The sequence below is a fragment of the Nyctibius grandis genome, chromosome 1 (genome assembly GCF_013368605.1).
Source record: "Nyctibius grandis isolate bNycGra1 chromosome 1, bNycGra1.pri, whole genome shotgun sequence".
NCBI lineage: Eukaryota > Metazoa > Chordata > Aves > Nyctibiiformes > Nyctibiidae > Nyctibius > Nyctibius grandis.
This window is the reverse complement of record NC_090658.1, coordinates 57,388,461-57,408,195: the sequence shown is the minus strand read 5'-3', so window position 1 is coordinate 57,408,195 and position 19,735 is coordinate 57,388,461. Positions and strand designations below refer to the sequence as shown.

General features: G+C 46.7%; 1 protein-coding gene across 2 annotated transcripts; it reads left to right on the top strand.

The window, feature by feature from the left end:
* Nucleotides 1-1,151: 1,151 nt before the first annotated feature.
* On the top strand, nucleotides 1,152-18,451 carry LOC137670198 (solute carrier family 22 member 2-like). 2 transcript variants are annotated; one of them, XM_068412932.1, is made up of 12 exons: nucleotides 1,152-1,562; nucleotides 3,071-3,174; nucleotides 6,478-6,632; nucleotides 7,457-7,625; nucleotides 8,445-8,559; nucleotides 9,114-9,220; nucleotides 9,387-9,601; nucleotides 11,420-11,528; nucleotides 12,297-12,409; nucleotides 13,398-13,497; nucleotides 14,904-14,962; nucleotides 18,396-18,451. In XM_068412932.1, the coding sequence occupies exons 1-12, from the start codon at nucleotides 1,152-1,154 to the stop codon at nucleotides 18,449-18,451; spliced, it is 1,713 nt and encodes a 570-aa protein (XP_068269033.1). The 2 variants fall into 2 exon arrangements, with proteins under 2 accessions (XP_068269033.1, XP_068269101.1); XM_068413000.1 differs by lacking the exon at nucleotides 18,396-18,451 and having other exon boundaries at nucleotides 14,904-14,970.
* The last annotated feature ends 1,284 nt before the right edge of the window (nucleotides 18,452-19,735 follow it).

The following is a 19,735-nucleotide window of genomic DNA, read 5'->3' as shown; positions in this document are numbered from 1 at the left end:
CATGCAATAGCTGAAGCTACTCAGTGGTCACTCCCACTGTAGGATACTTTGCTCACTGGCAATACAAGAGAGTACTCAAGTGACACTGGAGGTTTTCCAAGAGAAAGAACATCAATCTGCCTCAAAAGCAGAGGTACAAGCTTCTGCCAGCATAACTGGCATATGAACACAATACGTGCATCAATCTTCCTTCTCGCTCTCCCCAGCATGCAACTACGCTCGGCAGAATCAGGAAAGGGAGTAAAACAGATTTCCAGGATGCTTTATGCACTTCTTGTTGCATTTAATTCAGTTTTGTCTGAGCTGGGTTTTAGCTGTTAACAAATGCATCAAATATGTGCACTGCTGAGTAGTCTGTGTGCAGGTGGGTGCAAGGTTTAAAAGCTTCTAGAGCAGTGAACTCCTCGAGCATTAACAGGGGCAGCCTCTGCCTGACGCCTCCCCAGGGTGCAGGGCAAGAGGCAGAGAGCAGGGTGGGCACATGAGGGCTGGTGATGGGTCTCAGGGCCACTCTCGGCTCCTTGGGTGTGGGGCATCTATGTGTAAACCCCTGCAAGTTTGCTCTGGGCACCTCTGACTCACAAGTGCCAACTCATACTGTAGTGGCTGATCTGCTTCCTATTTGGGGCACAACACTATTCTTTAGCCATTAGGTGCCTAAAAGAAACCTGCCCTGTTGTGTCTTCTCTGCGTTGTCGTCTTCTACACCCCCAAAGCAACATGCAAGCGGTCATCTATATCCAGTGCAATTTTGAGTATAAATTTATTCAGTTGTATATATACAAGTAAGAGGACAACATTGTTTTTATAATATTTATGGCCTCTGAAAATACTGGACAAAGGAATTATCGCCTACCCCATACTGTGCACTGACAGACCCCCAGTGACAGACTGAAAGGGCCATAATCCAAGACATCAGCTCTTGTATTTCAACTGTGTCACTTCCAAAAAGAAATAACACAGGCCAAAACAAGAGACACAAAGTTTGTTTAGAAATGTCATTTGAGAAACAAAGTTTGTGATGCATGGCTTGACAATTGACAAAGTTAGTTAATTAGCAAATGCTTCAGCTGTTATTTAAGCATGCAGCAAAGGGCAAAGCCCTGGAAAGCAGCTGAGTTAGATATTTTAACGAGTTACAACACACAAAGATGCCAACCCTGGATGACATTTTAGAGCAGATTGGAGAATTTGACAGGTTCCAGAAGCAAACGTTCTTTGTCCTGTGTTTGCTTTCTGCTGCCTTCCCCCCAGTGTATGTGGGTGTCGTCTTCTTTGGGTTCATCCCTGAGCATCGCTGCTTCAGCCCTGGGGTGGCTGAGCTGAGCCAGCGGTGCGGCTGGAGCCTGGAGGAGCAGCTGAATCACACGGTTCCCGAGTGGGGCGGCCACAGGGCCAGTTTCAGCAGCCGCTGCAGGAGGTACGAGGTGGACTGGAATGGGACAGGCGTCAGCTGCACCGACCCCCTCGGCAGCCTCGTGGGCAACCAGAGCGCAGTCCCCCTTGGTCCCTGCCAGAATGGCTGGGTCTACGACTCCCCAGGGACCTCTATCGTGACAGAGGTAAGACACAGCTTGTCCAGCAAAATCACTCTTGCTTCCACACCTTGAAGCTAGAAGGTGCTGGATTGGTAAAGTTTGCTTTTGGTGCACAGTCTGAGCCTGACTGCTAAGAAATAGTGAATATCAGGACTTGCTAGGGACTTAGAGCAAAGATTTATATGGTTAAATAATGGGAAATGATTGCTTTTTCTGGGAGGATTATACTGCAAGCTTGTCATCAATCAGACGATGGCTATTCTCATAATTCAGTATTTCAGTCACCAAACTGAGGGTAGCACCATGTAGCCCAAACCGAGGAATTGCACATTTGGGTGATAATCCAAACAGATACTCACGTACAATGAACAAGAAGTAGAAGATGGGACTAAATTTGTCATACAACGAGTTAGCAACAGCAGCATTCTTTTCTTTCAACTTACACTATCTAAACCAGATAGTTTAGAAAGTGAGAAACTCTGCAAACCAGTACTAACAGTCTAAAATCCATGTAGAGACCTGAAGCATAGGAAGGACCTCAAGAGAGATCTCTTCTACTTCTCCTTCAGTCCCAAATCTATACCTAAACCATGCCTAGCAGATGTTTCTGTAACCTATTCTTAAAAAACTGCGACGCTGGGTATTTCACAGCTTGCTCAGGTGGGGTATTCATATTCCCTTCCTTCACTATCATTACAAAGCAACTGCACCTCACTTTCCTTTGGGACAGATGGGTTGGGGCAGAGAAGAACACTCCCAGCCATCCTCTGCATCAATTGAGCTAGGGAAACCAATCTGAGCTGTTTGGTATGGCCCCAGCAAACTTATCCAGGTTAGAAAGAGATTAAATAAGCAGCCAAAGACATTCATGCTTCTTTCTGGGGTGAAGTCTAGTTACACCTGAATGAGTATTTCCAGCTGTAGAGAAATTAACACCAGTTTGCCCTCCTCCCCTTGCTGGGTGTGGGTTGTCAACCTGTTAATTGTAAATGAAAAGCAAGTTACAGAGTACTGGTTCACTGCAGAGGAAAGTCAACCAAATCCTGGGCGTTTTGCCAGTGCTAATGAGGAGCAGGACAGCCATCTCTTGGCTCCCTTCTGGCAGTGTTCATGGTAGCCCTGCCACCTCTCATGCCCAGCGCTGCTTTCACGCAGCGAGATAACACATGGTTAGACACAGGCCTTGGCATCTGTGAAGGAAATGATGCTCCAAATACCCTCCAAATTTCAAGCAGATGGGTGGGGAAGAGAGGGTGAGATTTTTTCTGAATGTCTTAATTTGTTCGTTCAAAGCTTCTCTCCATTTCTCACTCTCCTTATGTGTCATTGTGCAACCATTTTCCAGGGTGTAACTTTTCCACAAGGTCTGGGAAAATCCGGACAATATGTATTGCAGAAGTCAGTTTAAGAGATTAGAGGATTTATTTTCTAGAGCCTGTTTTCTCGTTGCGTGTCATTGGTTTCCTTCCTTCTTGAACAGCCATGGTTTGTGTTGAATATTCCTGCGCTTCTAATTGTGGTTACCCTTGCAGTTTAACCTGGTGTGTGAGGACTCCTGGAAGCTGGACCTCTTCCAGTCATGTGTGAACGCTGGGTTTTTTATTGGCTCCATGAGCACTGGCTACATAGCAGACAGGTATGTAGTATGTAGATAGGTTTAAGGTAAACCCTTTCCTCTGGTTATCTGCCTTCTGCATGTTGCTGAACAACTTTGATGATTCAAAGAGGAAATGAATGCAATTAAGACTTGATCCAAAAGGCCCGTGTGTCACTTACAAAGGGGTGGATGGTGGTTCCTAAACCCCTACTTTCAAAGGCTGTTGTGACCCAGGAATCCACAGAAACGCCATTATGTTGCTCCACATGGGGAGTTCCATGGGGAATTTGCACATTCACAACGGAAGATATTTTGTTTTCTTCCACAGTGGCAAACTGCAATGCGAGCTCAGAGTTTGAGATGAAATTCTAACTCACACACCAAGAACTATTTGCATATCTTTGTGATAAATTTGTTTCACAGTTATTTTAACAGTATCCAGATGGCCATAAATCAGTTTCAAAATAGGAGAGTTTTTCTCAGATACAGAAATAGAAGAAGTTACTCCTTCCTAAATTTTCTTTGGTCCCCCTTTTTCTCAGTTGGCTCTGTATGTAGCTGGATCTAGACCTTATTATCCCTCATCTCCTCTTTTCCATCACACGTGTCATTGTGCCATATATCTGCCCAGTGTTTTTTTTTTTAAGTTAGACTCTGAACAAATTTAATGCTTTGTAGATGACCTTCCTGTGCATGTTTACCAAATTTTTCAGTAAAATGACAAGAGAGGCTGAGACTGGAATTTGATTAGGTGAAGGTAACATGGGATGACCAATGCTTCTGTGGAGTCAGGCTCTCTTGGAGAAATGTTTTTTCTTTGTATTCTCAGAACACAGGAGAGCACAATGAGCAATAGCCCTTTCCTCCCATGTTGATCAGACCTCAAAATCATCTCTGTTGGACAGATATTGCCACAGTTGCCTTCTTTTCACTTTCCTTCTCCAAGGGGAAAGGTCTATGGGAAAGGGCACAGCCATCCACCATAGTAATTCTGCAGTTTCACAAAATAAGGAGGTGACTGTGTTTGTCTTGCTGGTCCCTGCTTTCATGTTTCATTGCAGGCAAACACATCATCGGTTAAGCTGTGCACACCACCTTTGTGGGGAAAGTGGCTACCACAGTCCTAGCTAACCCTGACCTGTCCCTCCACACAGACAAACCTGCTTGTGAAGAAGCTCACCTATGTACAGATTGGACAGACCACTTTCCAGTCCTCAGTAAACCATTATCTTACTGCCAGTGAACCAGATCATGTTTTTTTTAAGCTTTCTGCTTAAATGGTTTTTTCATCAGCAGATAGTGATTTATCAAAGATTTATTAACTCTTTCTGGCCACATCTTGCGTGTGGCTGCACCTTTGGCAAAAATCTCTCTCACGTGAAAGACATCAAATGGCTACAGCAGTACTACAAAGATCCTACATCCAGTCTTCAGTTCTGGGCTGGAGTCCCCTGTCTGATCTGGAGGACAAAAAGTTTGACATGCTCACGCCAATTTTTGCTTTTCTTCATATACATTTTGAAAGATCTTGGTTTCTGCTTTGCATCGAAAATATATGTCAGCCCCCGCCCCCCATCTTCTCTTTCCCTTAGTCCAAATTCTTTTTTTCTGGCCAATCTTCTAGTGAATTTGAAAGTATTCCATCTTTTTTCCCAAAACTGATGCTTGGATAATGGTGCACAGCTTATGGGAACAAAGGAGGGGTGCCGCTCATCCTGGCACAATAGGACACGAAATAGCAGTGAGCAGATCCCGCGACCATCAGAGGCACCACTCTTCAGATGACCTTTTCAGCACAGAGGTGGATTAAGCAATCATATTCACTAGCAAAGGCATTTCTTGTCAGCGTATGGCTGTGCAAGCCAATAGAAACTGGAGCTCCCAAACCCACAGCCATTTATATCTGAAATGATCTCTCTCTGTGTCAAAATACTGAAAGATCTTTTTACCAAGGCTTATTGTCAAGCAAAAGTATGACAAGACATGAGGGAGTAGGATATCATTGCTGCTAAGATAAAGCACATGCATGTCATAGCACTGAGAGGTTTCCTACTGCTTTGCTCACTGCCATCCTGCCCCAGTTCACTACGGTCCCTGCACTGCAAGCACCCAAGAGCAGTACAAAATCCCACACCCAGAGAGTGTTGTGCTTAGGGCAAAAACAAACCCAGAAGCCTCAAATTTAGTAGAGGGAATGGGGAAAAGGCCCACAAATTCTGTGTTTCCTGGATTTGTGATATCCATCCTCTTCTCGTCAGACAGCCTGAGGGGAGCTGAAGTGCTAGTTTTCCCGTGCATGAGGTGATTACTGCAACCCGCTATACTCGGGACAACTCCTGCAAACATTTCAGGTGCTTCAAGGGAGGTTTCATAAGCTCTTTCCAAATGTGCTTCTCCCTGAGGTATCAGATCTACTCATTTACTTGATCAGTCTCTGGGCACACATCCAGGTACTGACTCTGACATTCAAGAGTCATAGGTGTCTTGGAAATGGCCCCCCTGTGTCTCTAGAGAGCTCCCAAGGTCAGTGCTAACATGCAGCATTGCACCTCTGGCATTCAGAGCTGGGGCACTGGGAAAGAACCTTTGCGGGAGAGGGCTCCTCTCGTGGTCTGATGAGGCTCTCTTGGGCTGGACTTTAAGGCAAGTCAAAAATGTCTGTATGTCAGGCTCATGACAGGAGGAAAGTTTGAGCGATGGGATTTGCTGATGTTATTGTGGAGAACAGAAGACATTTATTTTGGCTGGCGTTTATTATCATGCTGTTTTTGTTAGTGGACTTTGAATAATTTAATGGTTTTTATAAATCATACTTCTAACCGATTACATATCTCTGTCAGCTAGAAAACAAATGCCTTTCCAGTGTTCCAGTAAGCTTACTTCTTTTGGAAACTATTTCTGACTATCAGTGAGTCATGGTAATACAGGGAATGACAAATAACAGGGATGTACAAAACCCACTTCAAGAAGATCTCAATAGTCAGCCAAGGTTGATGAGAAAACAGGTAAAGATCACAGTTATTGAACAAGATCCCCATTAAAAAGCTATTGCAGCTTTGAAAGGTGGGCTGATGAGCCACATCAGAGCATATCTTGAACTCATTAGCTAAGTCATTAAACAGAAGTGAGCAACAACCTGAAAACACAGGACAGGGGAGTCCCCTGAACTTCCATTGAGGTGAAAAATGCTGCAAAGGCAAGAGCAGATACAGACTCCTATTCAAAATGAATAGAGAAGAGGGGAAGAGGGACCATCTCCAGCCTCTTCGAACCCTTTGGTTTGTCACTGTACTTTGCCAGCAGCGGAGCCTCTTTCTTCTCTTTTCTTCTTTCCCTCCACAGGTTTGGCCGCAAACTCTGCCTCCTGGTCACAGTCCTCATCAATGCGGTCTCAGGGGTTCTCATGGCCTTTGCACCGAGCTACAGATGGACGGTGACCTTCCGCCTGATACAGGGACTGGTCAGCAAGGGGGGCTGGCTGACAGGCTACGTCCTCAGTTACGGCAGCTTGCAATTACACTTTCTGGGCAGGAACCTCCCTGGTTTAGCAGCAGGGCTGACCCCAGCTTGTGCCATCCAGCTGGAGCCATGTGTGACAAGAGTAGACAGCAACACTGCTATTTACTGCCAAACTGCATCTCTTTGCTTAAATTCAGGTGTTTATGAACCAAGCTTGCACCAGCTCAGAGGCATAAATGGAATAATTAGGAGGCGACTCTGAAAAATAGGGAGTGTTCATACCTGGAGAGGCATGTGCCAAACTGAAGGACTAAGTCTAGAGACAAGAACTAATTGAAAATGCTGCGAAGATGTATGACACTTTTCCGGGAAAGGCAGCAAGTGGTGCTGTGAGATATCACTTGTGTTTCACAGCGTTGGTGCCATAACGATGTTTGCTGTGCTGTTTCATGTGCTTGGCAGGAAGGGGGCTCTGTTCCCAAGCCGTACGGGAGGAGGGAGGTGGAGGCAAGCAAGTGCCAGCTGTCTATTTTATTTTTCCATTTAGTTCTTAGCTAGAAGGAGTGGGAGGAAGAAAGCAACGTTTGCCCCATGTTAATGGGTGGGGGCCTGACACTCCCAAAGGCAGGGACAAGGTCCCCAGCTGACCGGCAGAGAAGGGAGGGTCAGGGACTTGTCCTGTGACTTACACCAGGGACCCAGACCTGCCCTGCTGTCCCATCCAAACCCATGCCCGCACAGCACACCACACCACAAGGGTACAGCTAAGCACAGGGGCTCCATGTGGTTTTAGCTGACAGGAGTTACATTCTCCCAGCTCTCCAAACCAATTTATTTCCACTCATACAACTTGTCTTTGCAGTTGCAGAATTTGTTGGCTCAAGCTACCGGAGGGCAGTGGGCATCAGTTACCAGCTTGCCTTCAGTGTGGGACTCCTCGTCCTCACCGCCCTGGCTTACGCGCTTCCACACTGGAGGTGGCTCCAGCTCGCAGTCACACTGCCCAATTTCTTCTTCCTGCTCTATTATTGGTAAGTGCCCGCTCTTACATCTCCCAGCAACACCGAGCCAAAAACAGGGGACTGTAACTGGGAGTTGAGGTTTCTCTGTAGGGATCGGCCATAGTGCTGCACGTAGGATTTCTAAGATGACATTGGATCAGATCTGGCATTTTTCTGTTCTGTTCCCCCTGTCCAGGGGTTTAGTCTGAATCACCTAAGAGCAAGGGACTACCTGCACCATGTCATAATGCTTCTGTGTTTGGAGTCCTTGCTACTTATCACAAACTAATAAGTCACTATTTCTTGAACTACTGTGAGAAGTGAGTTTTCTAATCATTAATTAAAATAGGGGGTTTTTTTAAATGCAATCAACAGAATTTTGTTGACTATCTGCAAAAGAATTGAGTGAAAACGCCCCTCAGAAAATTCCATAACCAGATCAGGGAACAGATCTGGGAGGGGGGGTTTGTTTGTTTTTTTTTTTAAAGTTTATTTTTAACATGGAGAAGCTGAAGGATCAGGTTTACTACTGTTCTTTTTTATATCCACAGACTATTAGCCATTTCTAAAACATGTCAAAAGAATTTATCTCAGATTAATGTTTCCAAACTATAATAAACTGGTTTTAGGCTTAAAAAAAGAAAAATCAGGCTATGTTGTCATTCAAGTGGAGCAGAAATCAGAGTGCAATCACTGACAGACACAGCTGCCACTGAGTTCAATACCACCATTGGATATTCAACACACTGTAGGGTCCTTGCCTGAGAAACTCAGTTCCATTTTCATTTCCTGTGCACCAATAACCTGCATTTTCCTTCCCTGCAGCTGTCATGCTTATATGTGTTGCAGGTGTCTGCCTGAGTCTCCCAGGTGGCTCATAGCTCAAAAGCAAAATGACAAAGCTATGGAAGTTATTAAGCGCATCGCCAAGGGAAATAAGAAGCAGCTACCTCTCTCTTTCCAGGTGATTGCACTGCATTTGCTGCATATATGCAAAGCTCAAGGCAAATAATGTTATGAGTTATGGATTGTTTTGGGTTTGGAGTAGGGAGCAGCTTGGTGACCAAAAGCACTGCAGTTCCCTAGAGCAAAGGCAAGTGAGTTTTCTTCTCTTTGACTGTCCAGGACCCTTACAGAGCATATTTGGGAAAAAAGGCTTGCAAAAATAGCCAGCAAACAAGAAAAATTATTCCTTTAAGTAGTATCAATCAACAGTAAACTTGCCAAATCTCATGATTTAAAATTCCAGAACATCCTTATTCATTATTTTTTTAAATGCTGCCTCATGCCATGCAGCAGCCTCATACACATGGCTACACAGATATGAAGACTGTCTATATAAATGTTCATGTTTCCTTTCCCCAAACCACTCTGAAGAAGTTATTTTGCCCTCAGTTACCTAACTGGCAAATGAGAACCCTCATCCTACCATTAATCCAGAGGAAAACATTCACTGCAGTGCTCACCACCCTCTCCTCTGCCCAGTGTAATCTCTTGTCCTGTTGCTTGTGCTCCCAGAATCTCAGCTCTGAAGATGAAGATGGAGACAAGCTGAAACCTTCATTTCTAGACCTGGTCAGGACATCTCAGCTCAGAAAACACACATTCATTTTGATGTACAGTTGGTAAGGGAAGGCTTTTGCAGTCCAAATCGAGGTGTGCGATTTGGTACCTTAAATTGTCATCATTGATTTAAATCTGTTTTGCTCCCGACAAATGGCAAATCTCAGTTCTTTGTATAAACTCTCTCCCAAAGGGTTTGGCTTCATTTGCACCCTGTTCTCTGCACAGGTTCACAAGCTCTGTCCTCTACCAGGGGCTCATCATGCACATGGGAGTAGCCGCTGGGAACATGTATCTGGATTTCCTCTATTCTGCTCTCGTTGAGTTCCCAGCCGCCTTCATCCTCATGCTAACACTGGATCGCATTGGCCGTCGCTACCCCTGGGCTGCAGCAAACTTGATGGCAGGTGGTGCTTGCCTTGTTACAGCGTTAGTCCCAGACAGTGAGTCATGCAAACATCAATGAATTCTCTCCCTGTCTCTTGGTTATTGCCCTGGAAAATGGAAAACAGCCCTTGCTAACCTGGCCCATGTCAGTATTGTGATCCAATGAAGTCCAGTACTATAAAAGCTAGTGTATGTCCCACCATCAGCATTCACACCAGCTAATGAGAGGCTGGAGAAATGGCATCAAATCAGATGGCAAGGCTGCAGGTGCTAGATCATGAAGAATGCCATGTTGAGTCCACAATTTTTGTCTGGCCTAAAAACTGGATTTGAATACACAATTCAGGGTTTTCATCCAAAACCCCCCATGTTTACTGTTTCTAAAAAGGGAAAATGCATGGGCACACGCACACACTTAAACACCATCTGGGTACAGTAAGTGCTTTCTGCCATCAACAGTGCTGCTGCCATGAATGTAGGATGTTGAGCAACCATGGTGACAGGCACTTGGCTTTTGTTTAGCTAAGCATTCACTCCAAGGCCATAGTCTCAAAGCAATGTGTCCCTTAAGGGCCACTGAACGAAACGTCTTTCCTTTTTCTTTATGGAATAGAACTAGAGTGAAACCACAGACAAGACAGTGCCAAACAACTGTCAGTTCATGGGAGGACAAGGACCAAACCACAAAACATTACAGAAAAATATTATAGGCAAAAAACCCAAAGTGTCCAGACAATGGAAACTCATTTTAACAAGCGACTGAGGAGCACAGGGGCTATACAAGGGACCACTGGGCTTTGCTGGTGGAGCACAGGGGTGGGAGTCCCACAGCCCCGCAGCTCCTGCCTGTGCCAGGGCATGGGGAGCAGCAGCACTCGGGTGAGCACCTTGCACTGGGGACAGGTACGGCCAGTGAAACTGCTGCTGCCAACCTGGTCAGCCCATGGTTTAAGGCCCTGCTGGGCTTGGCAGCAGCACCCACCAGCAGACACTCCAGCCTTCCCTCCTTGCCTGTGTCGGCACCACCAGCCCCGAGCTGAGCCACCTTCAAAGCCCATAGCCCCAAGCCCAGCCCTCCAGAAAAGGACTGTTTTTCACCCAGGTCAGCCCTGTGGGGCAGTGCAACTGCTGCAAACCACGTGCAGCAGCGGCTGGTGTCTCAGCTCTAGAGAGGCCCTGCTGGGCAGCTATGGGGCAGCAAAATACTGCCCTGGGCTCGATGCACCCCTCAGCTGGGTAAATGAGGGAGAAACTCAATGCTCCAAGTGTGCTAGCAGCTTAAACATCTGAAGCCATGATCCAAGGTCAGTTTGGGATCTAAAAGCCCACATGGCACACAGAGGTGTGCTGGACTGACTCTACGCGCAGGGCTGGGATATTAATTTATTTGCAGCAGCCATCTGCCTTGCAGAGCACACACTGAGAGATGGGGGACGCAACACAAACTTGCCCCAGCCTGAAAGCCATCAGAAGCCTCTGTGCAAAAGTACAGAATATCTTGCTGATAAGCAAATTTCAGCTGCCAAACAATGCAGCTGCCCTCTGTTTAGTTTTATTGCAAGCGAGAAATGGTGTCTTGCATAAGCTTTTGGTTAATGCACTGGATAACCCAAACTACTTTGTATCTTTGATTTCTCCTCTCTGTGATAGCACCCTAGCAAAGTCTCAAGTCTTGGTTATTTGCTTGAACCACAAGACAATTACATTATAAATTCTCTATTAAGTGAAACACCATCATGTGCTGTCCTCTTGACCTTTCATGACAGCAAACTTAGTGTTTCCTTAAATTAAAACTTTAATGCTGTTTTATGCCAAAAGCAGGAAAAAAAATGTAGTTTTGTATTCCAGCCTTGATGTACACAATGTCTTTCCAGCTCTTTATTGGCTTAAAATGACTGCAGCATGCTTGGGCAGGATGGGAATTACCATGTGCTATGAAATTATTTGCGTGGTAAATCCTGAGCTGTATCCAACATTTCTCAGGTAAGTGCACCATCTTCTGTTAGCTGGTAAAAGCACTGGGTGTTTCTCTGCGAGAGGCTGCGAGAGGCTGACTCAAGGCTGTGGATGCAGCTGAGGGGCCTGTGGCTCATGCACTGCCCTGGAAAAGGAGTTTGCATGTATAAAACACACCTTGCAAAGATGGAGAAGAGCTGCTGGGTGGTGCAGCAGAAACCCACCACCTTCTCTGGCCAAAGCACCTTCCCCGCTTCTGAGCCCAGAACTGAGGCAACAGGTTTCTGAGGGGATGTGTAAGAAATCTTCCCAGACACCCTCCAGGCTCCCCTTCCAGTGCAGTTCAGTGAACCAGGAGAAGTCAAATGCTCATTAATATATTTCCTCCAATATAGGGCTAGTCTTAATATCTTGCCTCGTCTAACTCTCTCCCTCCTCACCCATTTCATCTTGTGGTATTTCTCCACGGGAGAATGCTCTGCCTGTGCTCTCTTTTGATTGTGATCACCACAACAGGGGCCAGGCCTTTCTAAGCCCCTTCCTAAGCCCCAAGGTGTTATCTGTCTTTTCCTCCCTGAGGCTCATGGCCCACCCCTCCTCCCATCAGCTGCAAATCCCCTGGGCAGGGTGCTGACGGAGTCATCCCAGCAGCAGGGGTGGGCGAACCCCTGGGGGTCCTGCCAGGGTGCTGGGGTGCAGAGCTGGATGAGGCATGGGCAGGTAGAGCCGGTGACGTGTGTGTGTGCATGTGTGTACACATGTGTACACATGTGTGTGCATGCACATGCTTTGCAGGAACCTGGGAGTCCTCGTCTGCTCATCCATGTGCGACCTCGGTGGGATCATAACGCCCTTTCTCGTGTACAGACTAACAGAGCTCTGGCACGAACTGCCCCTGGTCATCTTTGGTAAGAGAGCTGTGAGACGGGTCGGTTGGCCACAGCCTAGATGAATGAGTTTGGTGATCTATTTCCTGCCTTTAAAAAAAAAAATGCGGAGAGATGTATATACACACATGTGTACACATGTAAGATACGGCTTGGTAAGTCTGTTTCATCTGGGTGTTTGGAAGTTGTAGCAAAAAGTCACCCCTTAGTCCTTTCTGCAGCGAAGGCAACCCCATGTTTTTGGGGCAGCTCTTTCAAGCTTTGACTTCCTCTGCTGAGCCCTTCTCAACGGAGGAACATCTTCAGGTTCTGCCCCTCTCACCTGCAGCGTGGTTACAGGACCTGAGGTCTGAGCAGGATGGCCTCTTGTCTCCCTACATGAAAGTCACACTCCCATCTCTTGCAGGCACCTCAGGGGCCCCTGTCTGTCAAGGATCCCATGGCAATTTAGGATGGCAAAGCAGCATGTCAGCTCTAATGTAAAGGCTGCTGTCCTAAAATATAAGCTGCCTTGAATGTCTGCCACTGCATGTATTAAAATCGGTGTGCCTACATGCACCGTCTGCCCTGCTATGGTCATAGAAGGCTCTAAAACTAAACTGAAGGTGACATTGTCCAGGTGGGCTGCTAGCAACCTTTTGTGCATGTCCTAATCTAGCAAAAAGTGGGGAAGACAGCTAGCTAGTGTCACCCAATCCCATGCTAGCTGGACAACCAGAGTCAAAACCTCTTTCCTTTGTATTGTGTGCACAAAGAAAGGCAGCCAGACCACCTCTGGGTCTATGGCCCAGAATGGCTTTCCAGGCCTCAGATGCACCGTAGAAATGTCAGCAATTACTCTGAAAAATTAGAATCACGTAGATAAAAAGCCAAGCGTTATTATCACTTTGAGGAGTCATTTTTCAATCATTGAGGTAGCTATATCTCAATGAGAATTAATTAGTGACTTGGAATTAAACTCAGGCATGACCATTGCATTGCCTTTGTGATCCTTGCTCTGTGTTTGCAGCTGTGATTAGTTTAATTGACGGCGGCTTGGTTTTGCTCCTACCTGAGACTAAGGGAAAGGCTCTGCCTGAGACCATTGAAGATGCTGAAAATCTGCACAGGTATGGCATTAAGCATCCTCCCATAGAGCAGAGCAACTCTCCTTTACATCTGCAACATCTGCCAAAAAAAAAAAACCATTTATTGTACATCTCTGAGGGTCTGTTGGGTTTTGTTGGAGATGTATAAATACCGTGGATGTCTGGTGGGTAACTCATCCTTGGTGGTAATATCAGGCTCTGGGCTCTCCTGTATGATCTGCCCAGAATCCACTAACACCTTACATGGGAGCCAGACAGTAAGAGAAGGTGTGGAGGGTAGTTTCATGGACCAACTGAAAAGCATAGATCTGGGCTTCGGTTGCTCCTTAGGCAGTGCGTACAGCCACTCTGACTTGAGAGGCATCTGTCGGCACGGGGAAACTCGTCCTTCCTGACACAACCGGCTGCTGCTGGCAGCAGAAGGTGTCTTTTGAGCAGGAGAGAACCTTGGCACAGCAGCAGGAGGATTCATTCAGCTCATTCAGCCGTCCTACCTGCCCAAGGTAGGTGAGCAGAGGGACGAAGGCACAGCTCCTCAGGGAAAGGAGAGCAGGCTGATGGCATGGAAACCCTACTCAATCTGGCTGTCGTACCTGTGCGAAGTAAAGCTGGGGAACACAACCCTTGGTCACTCCATCCTCCTGAAAACTTAGCAGTCCCATCTAAGCGTCTGTGGCTGCCAGCTGCACCCCTCATGTACCTGGGGGTGCTCACCACCTCGGTCTCACCTTCCATATGCAGCTGTGCCAGTGAGGGGACCGCTGATGTCCCCAGAGATGCTCACACCCGACAGGGACAAAACTGGCTGAGGTGTGGTTTTAAATTTGGGGAGAAATGCAGGGAATGTCTTGTGGTTTCAGTGCTTTCTCCTTCTGGCATGACCCGCACCTGCTGAAGCAGCTCCCAGGGTGAGGGTAGAGCTCCACAGGCACAAAGGAGCCACTCAGATTTACTGAAGCTGATGCAGAGCCAAAAGACACTGGGCCTGGTAAAAAATAGGGTGTTGGAGGAAAAGGACCCAGCCTGGCCATAAAGGGATGGCAACGTAGCACAGGGTAGAGCATGGAGAGGTTGTCTCTAGGAAAAGTTAGGAAGTCCATACATGCAACCCCACACCCAGACATTATTTTAGAAACCACCCAGAATAACAGTTTTTACATTAGAAAATGCCAGAGTTAAAGTTACTAATGCTATCATTGTGATAGGATTTCCAGACAGCTGCACAGCTGCAACTAGGCCACAGAAAGTCTCCAATTTACTCTTTATTCTGCTTCTCCTCAAAATAATCTAATCTCATTTGAAAAATTGCCAGTGATGAGACGTCCATTAAACCTGGTTTTCAATGAATGTAAGCATATGGATTATTTGGTGGATCATGCTGTTAGCCACCAGGAACATCATCTGCCTTTTCCCCCTTCCTTCTGCAGGCAAGAGAGAAGCAAAGAAAAAATGCTTTATCTCTGCGTTCTGACTTCCGAAGCTGCCCCGAAGTAAGAATCACAGAATCATAGAATCATTTAGGTTGGAAAGGACCTTTAAGATCATCAAGTCCAACCATTAACCTAATACTACCAAGTCCACCACTAAACCATGTCCCTAAGCACTACATCTACTCGTCTTTTAAAAACCTGCAGGGATGGTGACTCCACCACTTCCCTGGGCAGCCTTTTCCAATGTTGATAACCCTTTTGGTGAAGAAATTTTTCCTAATATCCAATCTAAGCCTCCCCTGGCACAACTTGAGGCCATTTCCTCTTGTCCTATCACTTGTTACCTGGGAGAAGAGACCGACATCCATCCTCCTCACTACAACCTCCTTTCAGGTAGTTGTATAGAGCAATAAGGTCTCCCCTCAGCCTCCTTTTCTCCAGGCTAAACAATCCCAGTTCCCTCAGCCGCTCCTCATAAGACTTGTGCTTCAGACCCTTCACCAGTTTCATTGCCCTTCTTTGGACTCGCTGCAGCACCTCAAGGACCCGTTTTGCTCTGGATCTGCCTTTGTTGGCGCAAGGAGGCAGAAGGGGGCCGGCAGAGCAGCTGTAGCAAGTCCAGCCCTTGACCTCACATGCAGGGGACGAGCAAGGCCAACGCAGTGGTCTTTTCCCCATTGCATTCTCCCAGCTGCCAGCACTGTGTGGCCTAGGGACTTCCTGAGCCAGAGGTTGTCTGTCTGCATTCCTGCTTCAGTACCTCGTGGACTGTCCGTCCATGAATTTTTCTATTTGCCTTCTGAACACGTTCATGCTTCTGGCATACCAGGGCATCTGGCAGCAGCAGCTCATACAGTGTGAGGAGGAAATTCATGAAGGAACACTTTCTTCCGCTTGTTATAAAACTAAAAATCTCTTCTGGCTGCTCACTCACAGCTCGTTTCTGTAGTGAGCGGGAGTGCATTCGTGAGCCCAGCTCACTTCCTCCAAACTACACCTGATTCTATGTGAAAGCAAGCATGTAGACAGTAACTGATTTACTGTCATAATTGCCCCTACACCCCTTAAAATCTTGGTGCTGTCAGTCCGTCTATGGCTCCTGGTGCCCAGTAGCTTGGCTTTGTGGGACAGCTCCTGCTGCCCAGCAGCAAGCACTGCCACTGCAGAGCCCACTTCGGGAGCCCAAGGCATCCAAAAACCCTCTTCCCTTCCAGTTTACTCCTCTTCTTCCGGAGAAATAAGTACAAAAAGCGAGTACTTCTAAGCCCAGACTGGCTTTTAAGCTTTGGCATCCCAGAATTTCACTGGATATTAGGCAAGCTAGAAACAAAAAGGAAGGGAAAGAGGAGTCGGAAGCAGTGAAACCTCATGATGTGGGCAGCTACGTGCAACTACAACATCATTAGGGAGGGGGAGAAAGCCCCATCACAGACAGCCACTGGGATCAGCATGAATCACAACAGGACACTGTGCATATTAAAGCATACTCATGTTTGTGTTTATACATTTGTTTTCCTAATGCCATGAGTTTGGTTTTTTGCATGGCCAAACTCCAAAAGAGCTGTGAGGGGTAAGGACGGAGGCGGGGGGGAAAGATGAGCCAAAAAAGGGATATGGCTTTCTAAGTAGATCTCGCTCAGTAACATGCTAGAAAATCACTGCTCTAGTGCATTTGAAGGTTGAAGGGTCCTCTCCACAGCCCTTGGGAAACACTTAAAATGTGATTCACGTCATATTCTTCAACTTGTATATATTGTCTGGATTTGGGCTTGTCTCCTAACCAGTCACTGTTCTGGAAAAAGGCCCAATTTCTTCATATTTTAAAACTTTTACAGAATGTAGGATCACACAGTGCCATACAGTAGGGATGGAATTGGAGCAAGCTGCAAATAAAATCCAGCACATGTGTTGTTTTGATCACACAATAAACAGCGGAGCTGGAAACCACGAGCTTTGTACTGGCCTGTAGGATGTGATTTTCTGCCAATTCATGAACACATACACACAAGAACAACTTGACAAAACAACCATGTTAAGTTTAGAGCTAGAAGACAAAAAGCCTTAACGAGTCTCTGAGACAGAATCACAGAACGGTTAGGGGTTGGAAGGGACCTCTGGAGATCATCTAGTCCAACCCCCTGCCAAAGCAGGTTCACCTAGAGCAGGTTGCACAGGGTCGCGTCCAGGCGGGTTTTGAATATCTCCAGAGAAGGAGACTCCACAACCTCCCTGGGCAGCCTGTTCCAGTGCTCTGTCACCCTCAAAGTAAAGAAGTTCCTCCTCATATTCAGATGGAACTTGCCATGTTTCAGCTTGTGCCCATTGCCCTGGCACTGGGCACCACTAAAAAGAGTCTGGCCCCCTCCTCTTGACACCCACCCCTAAGGTATTTGTAAGTGTTGATAAGATCCCACAGAGGCTGTGGCCACCTTTGATGGGATAAAATTAGTATTGGAGTCTTCAAATAGCAGCTATGCTGGTGTGGTGGTGTTTGGATGTTCGTGCTGACAGCAACAGCAGAAGACAACAACAGTGCTCAGAAAGTGCCGCCCTAGACCACACCTGCAGCCAGGCTGTCCATCAGATGATGCCAGGGAGAACACCAGAAACTTTGTAAATGTAGAGAGCCATTCTTTCCAAAATTCAGTTACTGAAGGTTGGTGGGTACCCTGAAACGTGGAGTTTTTATGTTCTCTTCAGCACAGTCCTTACACTGTGGTTTTAAGTAGTTGGACAGAGGACAGGGTCTTCTTAAAAGGCCAGTCTCACTTTCATTAACCTGGAGACAGCTGTGTCCAGGAGCTCCCTGGGTTGCCTGAGCCAGCCAACTGTTGGGCCCTGAAGTGCTCCTTCCCAGGCTCCAGGGACAGCCCTGCCACTGAGGTGGTTATGCTCCAGCAGCCCCAGGAGCAGACAAGCTTCCTATGCTATTAATGGGAAGGAAAGCCAGCAGACTGTTATTTTATCTAAGGCAGGATGTAAGGCAGCTTGTCTCATACCCTGGAGGAGATCCACTCCTACCATGCACCCAGGACACAAAAGCTCTCTGCACTTTGAAAGCAACCATGTGCAGCTGGACCAGAGATTTGACATGTTTCATTGACTTCCCCACTCCAGGAAGTAATACATGAATTAACAAGGTCACGAGCAAGGAAATCAATGAAGCACATTTGCCCTTGTGCTCATTAAGGTCCCACCAGAAGCAAATGCCCATATAACTTATAGGTGACTGCAAAGCGAAGGCACACCAGAGCCTGCCACCTCTGCAGCTCCTGCTGCGGCAGTAGCAGTGCTTATGGGAAAAAAAAGCCAGTGTGATGGGTAAGGGTCTTGAGAGTCAGCTTTTGAGGTTACTCATTTATTCATCCCAGTATTTGCTTTGCTTGACTTCTTGCCTCCTCCTTCACTTTCTTTCTTTATAGAGTTTTCAACAGGTTTTGAATCGAGGAACTGTAATAAAGACAGCTGTTCTGCCAGATTTTTTTGTTGCAGAGCAGAGGCATCTCTGCAATCACAGCAGGACACCAGCACCACAGGACACATAATTACATGCCCACTGTCCCTCTTGCCTGTCTCAGGACCAGATTGTTCCTCTCTGACCCTGAAGCAAATATTAGTTCTGCAACCACCTGGGCCAAAGTCATGTCACTCCAGATCGGTCCTTACCTTCTCAGAGCAACCTCATCATGGTCCTGCTTCACTGGACAACATGCTTCCCTGCCTTTGATGCCTTCACAGCAGCACTGTACATTAACTGGGGCTCAGGCCAGTCGAAAGCAAGGGCAAGATCATGGTACTGCCACACCAGGAAGCAACCCTGGAGGAATAGCACACTGCCTGCGAGAGTCCAGCGACACTTTGCTCAGCTGGAAGCTCTCTCCCTGGAGATGATAATTAAATGGCAGCAGTAGCTTGTGCCCTGCATACAGCATCCTTGTTGAAAAACAGTGCTCCCCAACAGTGCTAGGGACCAACAAGACAGAAACAGGGAAGGAGAGCCACAATACCGTTGTGCCTGTTTTCTTCTGCAACCACAAGACTGTTACAGTTGCTAAATGGGAAGGACTAGGAAAATTGTGAAAAGTGCTGCGTATTTCTTGGCAGACCCAGAGCTGCCACAATGCTTCCCAAGGTGCAGGACCCCTGGCAAATCCCAGCTCAAAGTCCTGTAGGTCCCTAAGCCTGAGCCCAGCTCACTCCAAAGGGATGCCCCCACGGGGCTGCCCCCTCCAAACACTTAGAGATACAGCTCTGTCCTGGCCTCAGCCCCATCCTAAGCCTCCAGTGGAGCAGGACTCTGAGGGGCTCTCAGTCCTCTAGCAGCTGTAATGCTTTTCCCACCCTGACTGGAGTCCCAACATAATATTTTTAATAAAATTCTGCATGTCTGTGCAGGCACATATTCATAATGCTATGAAGGCTTAGGAAAACAATTTCATTAAAAAAAAAGTATAGATTATCCACTATGAAGATGATATTAAGACAAGAAAATTTAGTGGTTACACATTGAATACCGAGCAAAGCTATTACTTTATGAAGGACTATGAGTCTTTCTCCCATGCACCCCTTTTCATGCTCTGGAGTTGCCACATGCCCATCTTTGTGAGTTTGAGGATCGCCAATAAAATCCCCGATGAGGGCTACTGTACGGGCACATGGACTATGGACTCACATGAACACCTTAACACATAAGGGCTAGCAAAAAAAAAAATTTGTGCAAACCTGTTGCAAATTGTACCAAGACTGTACAAGGTTTGTAGTCATCTTGGCATCATAACAGAAGTAAACCTCTGTTATATTATCCTCCCTTTCATAAGACAAATCAACAA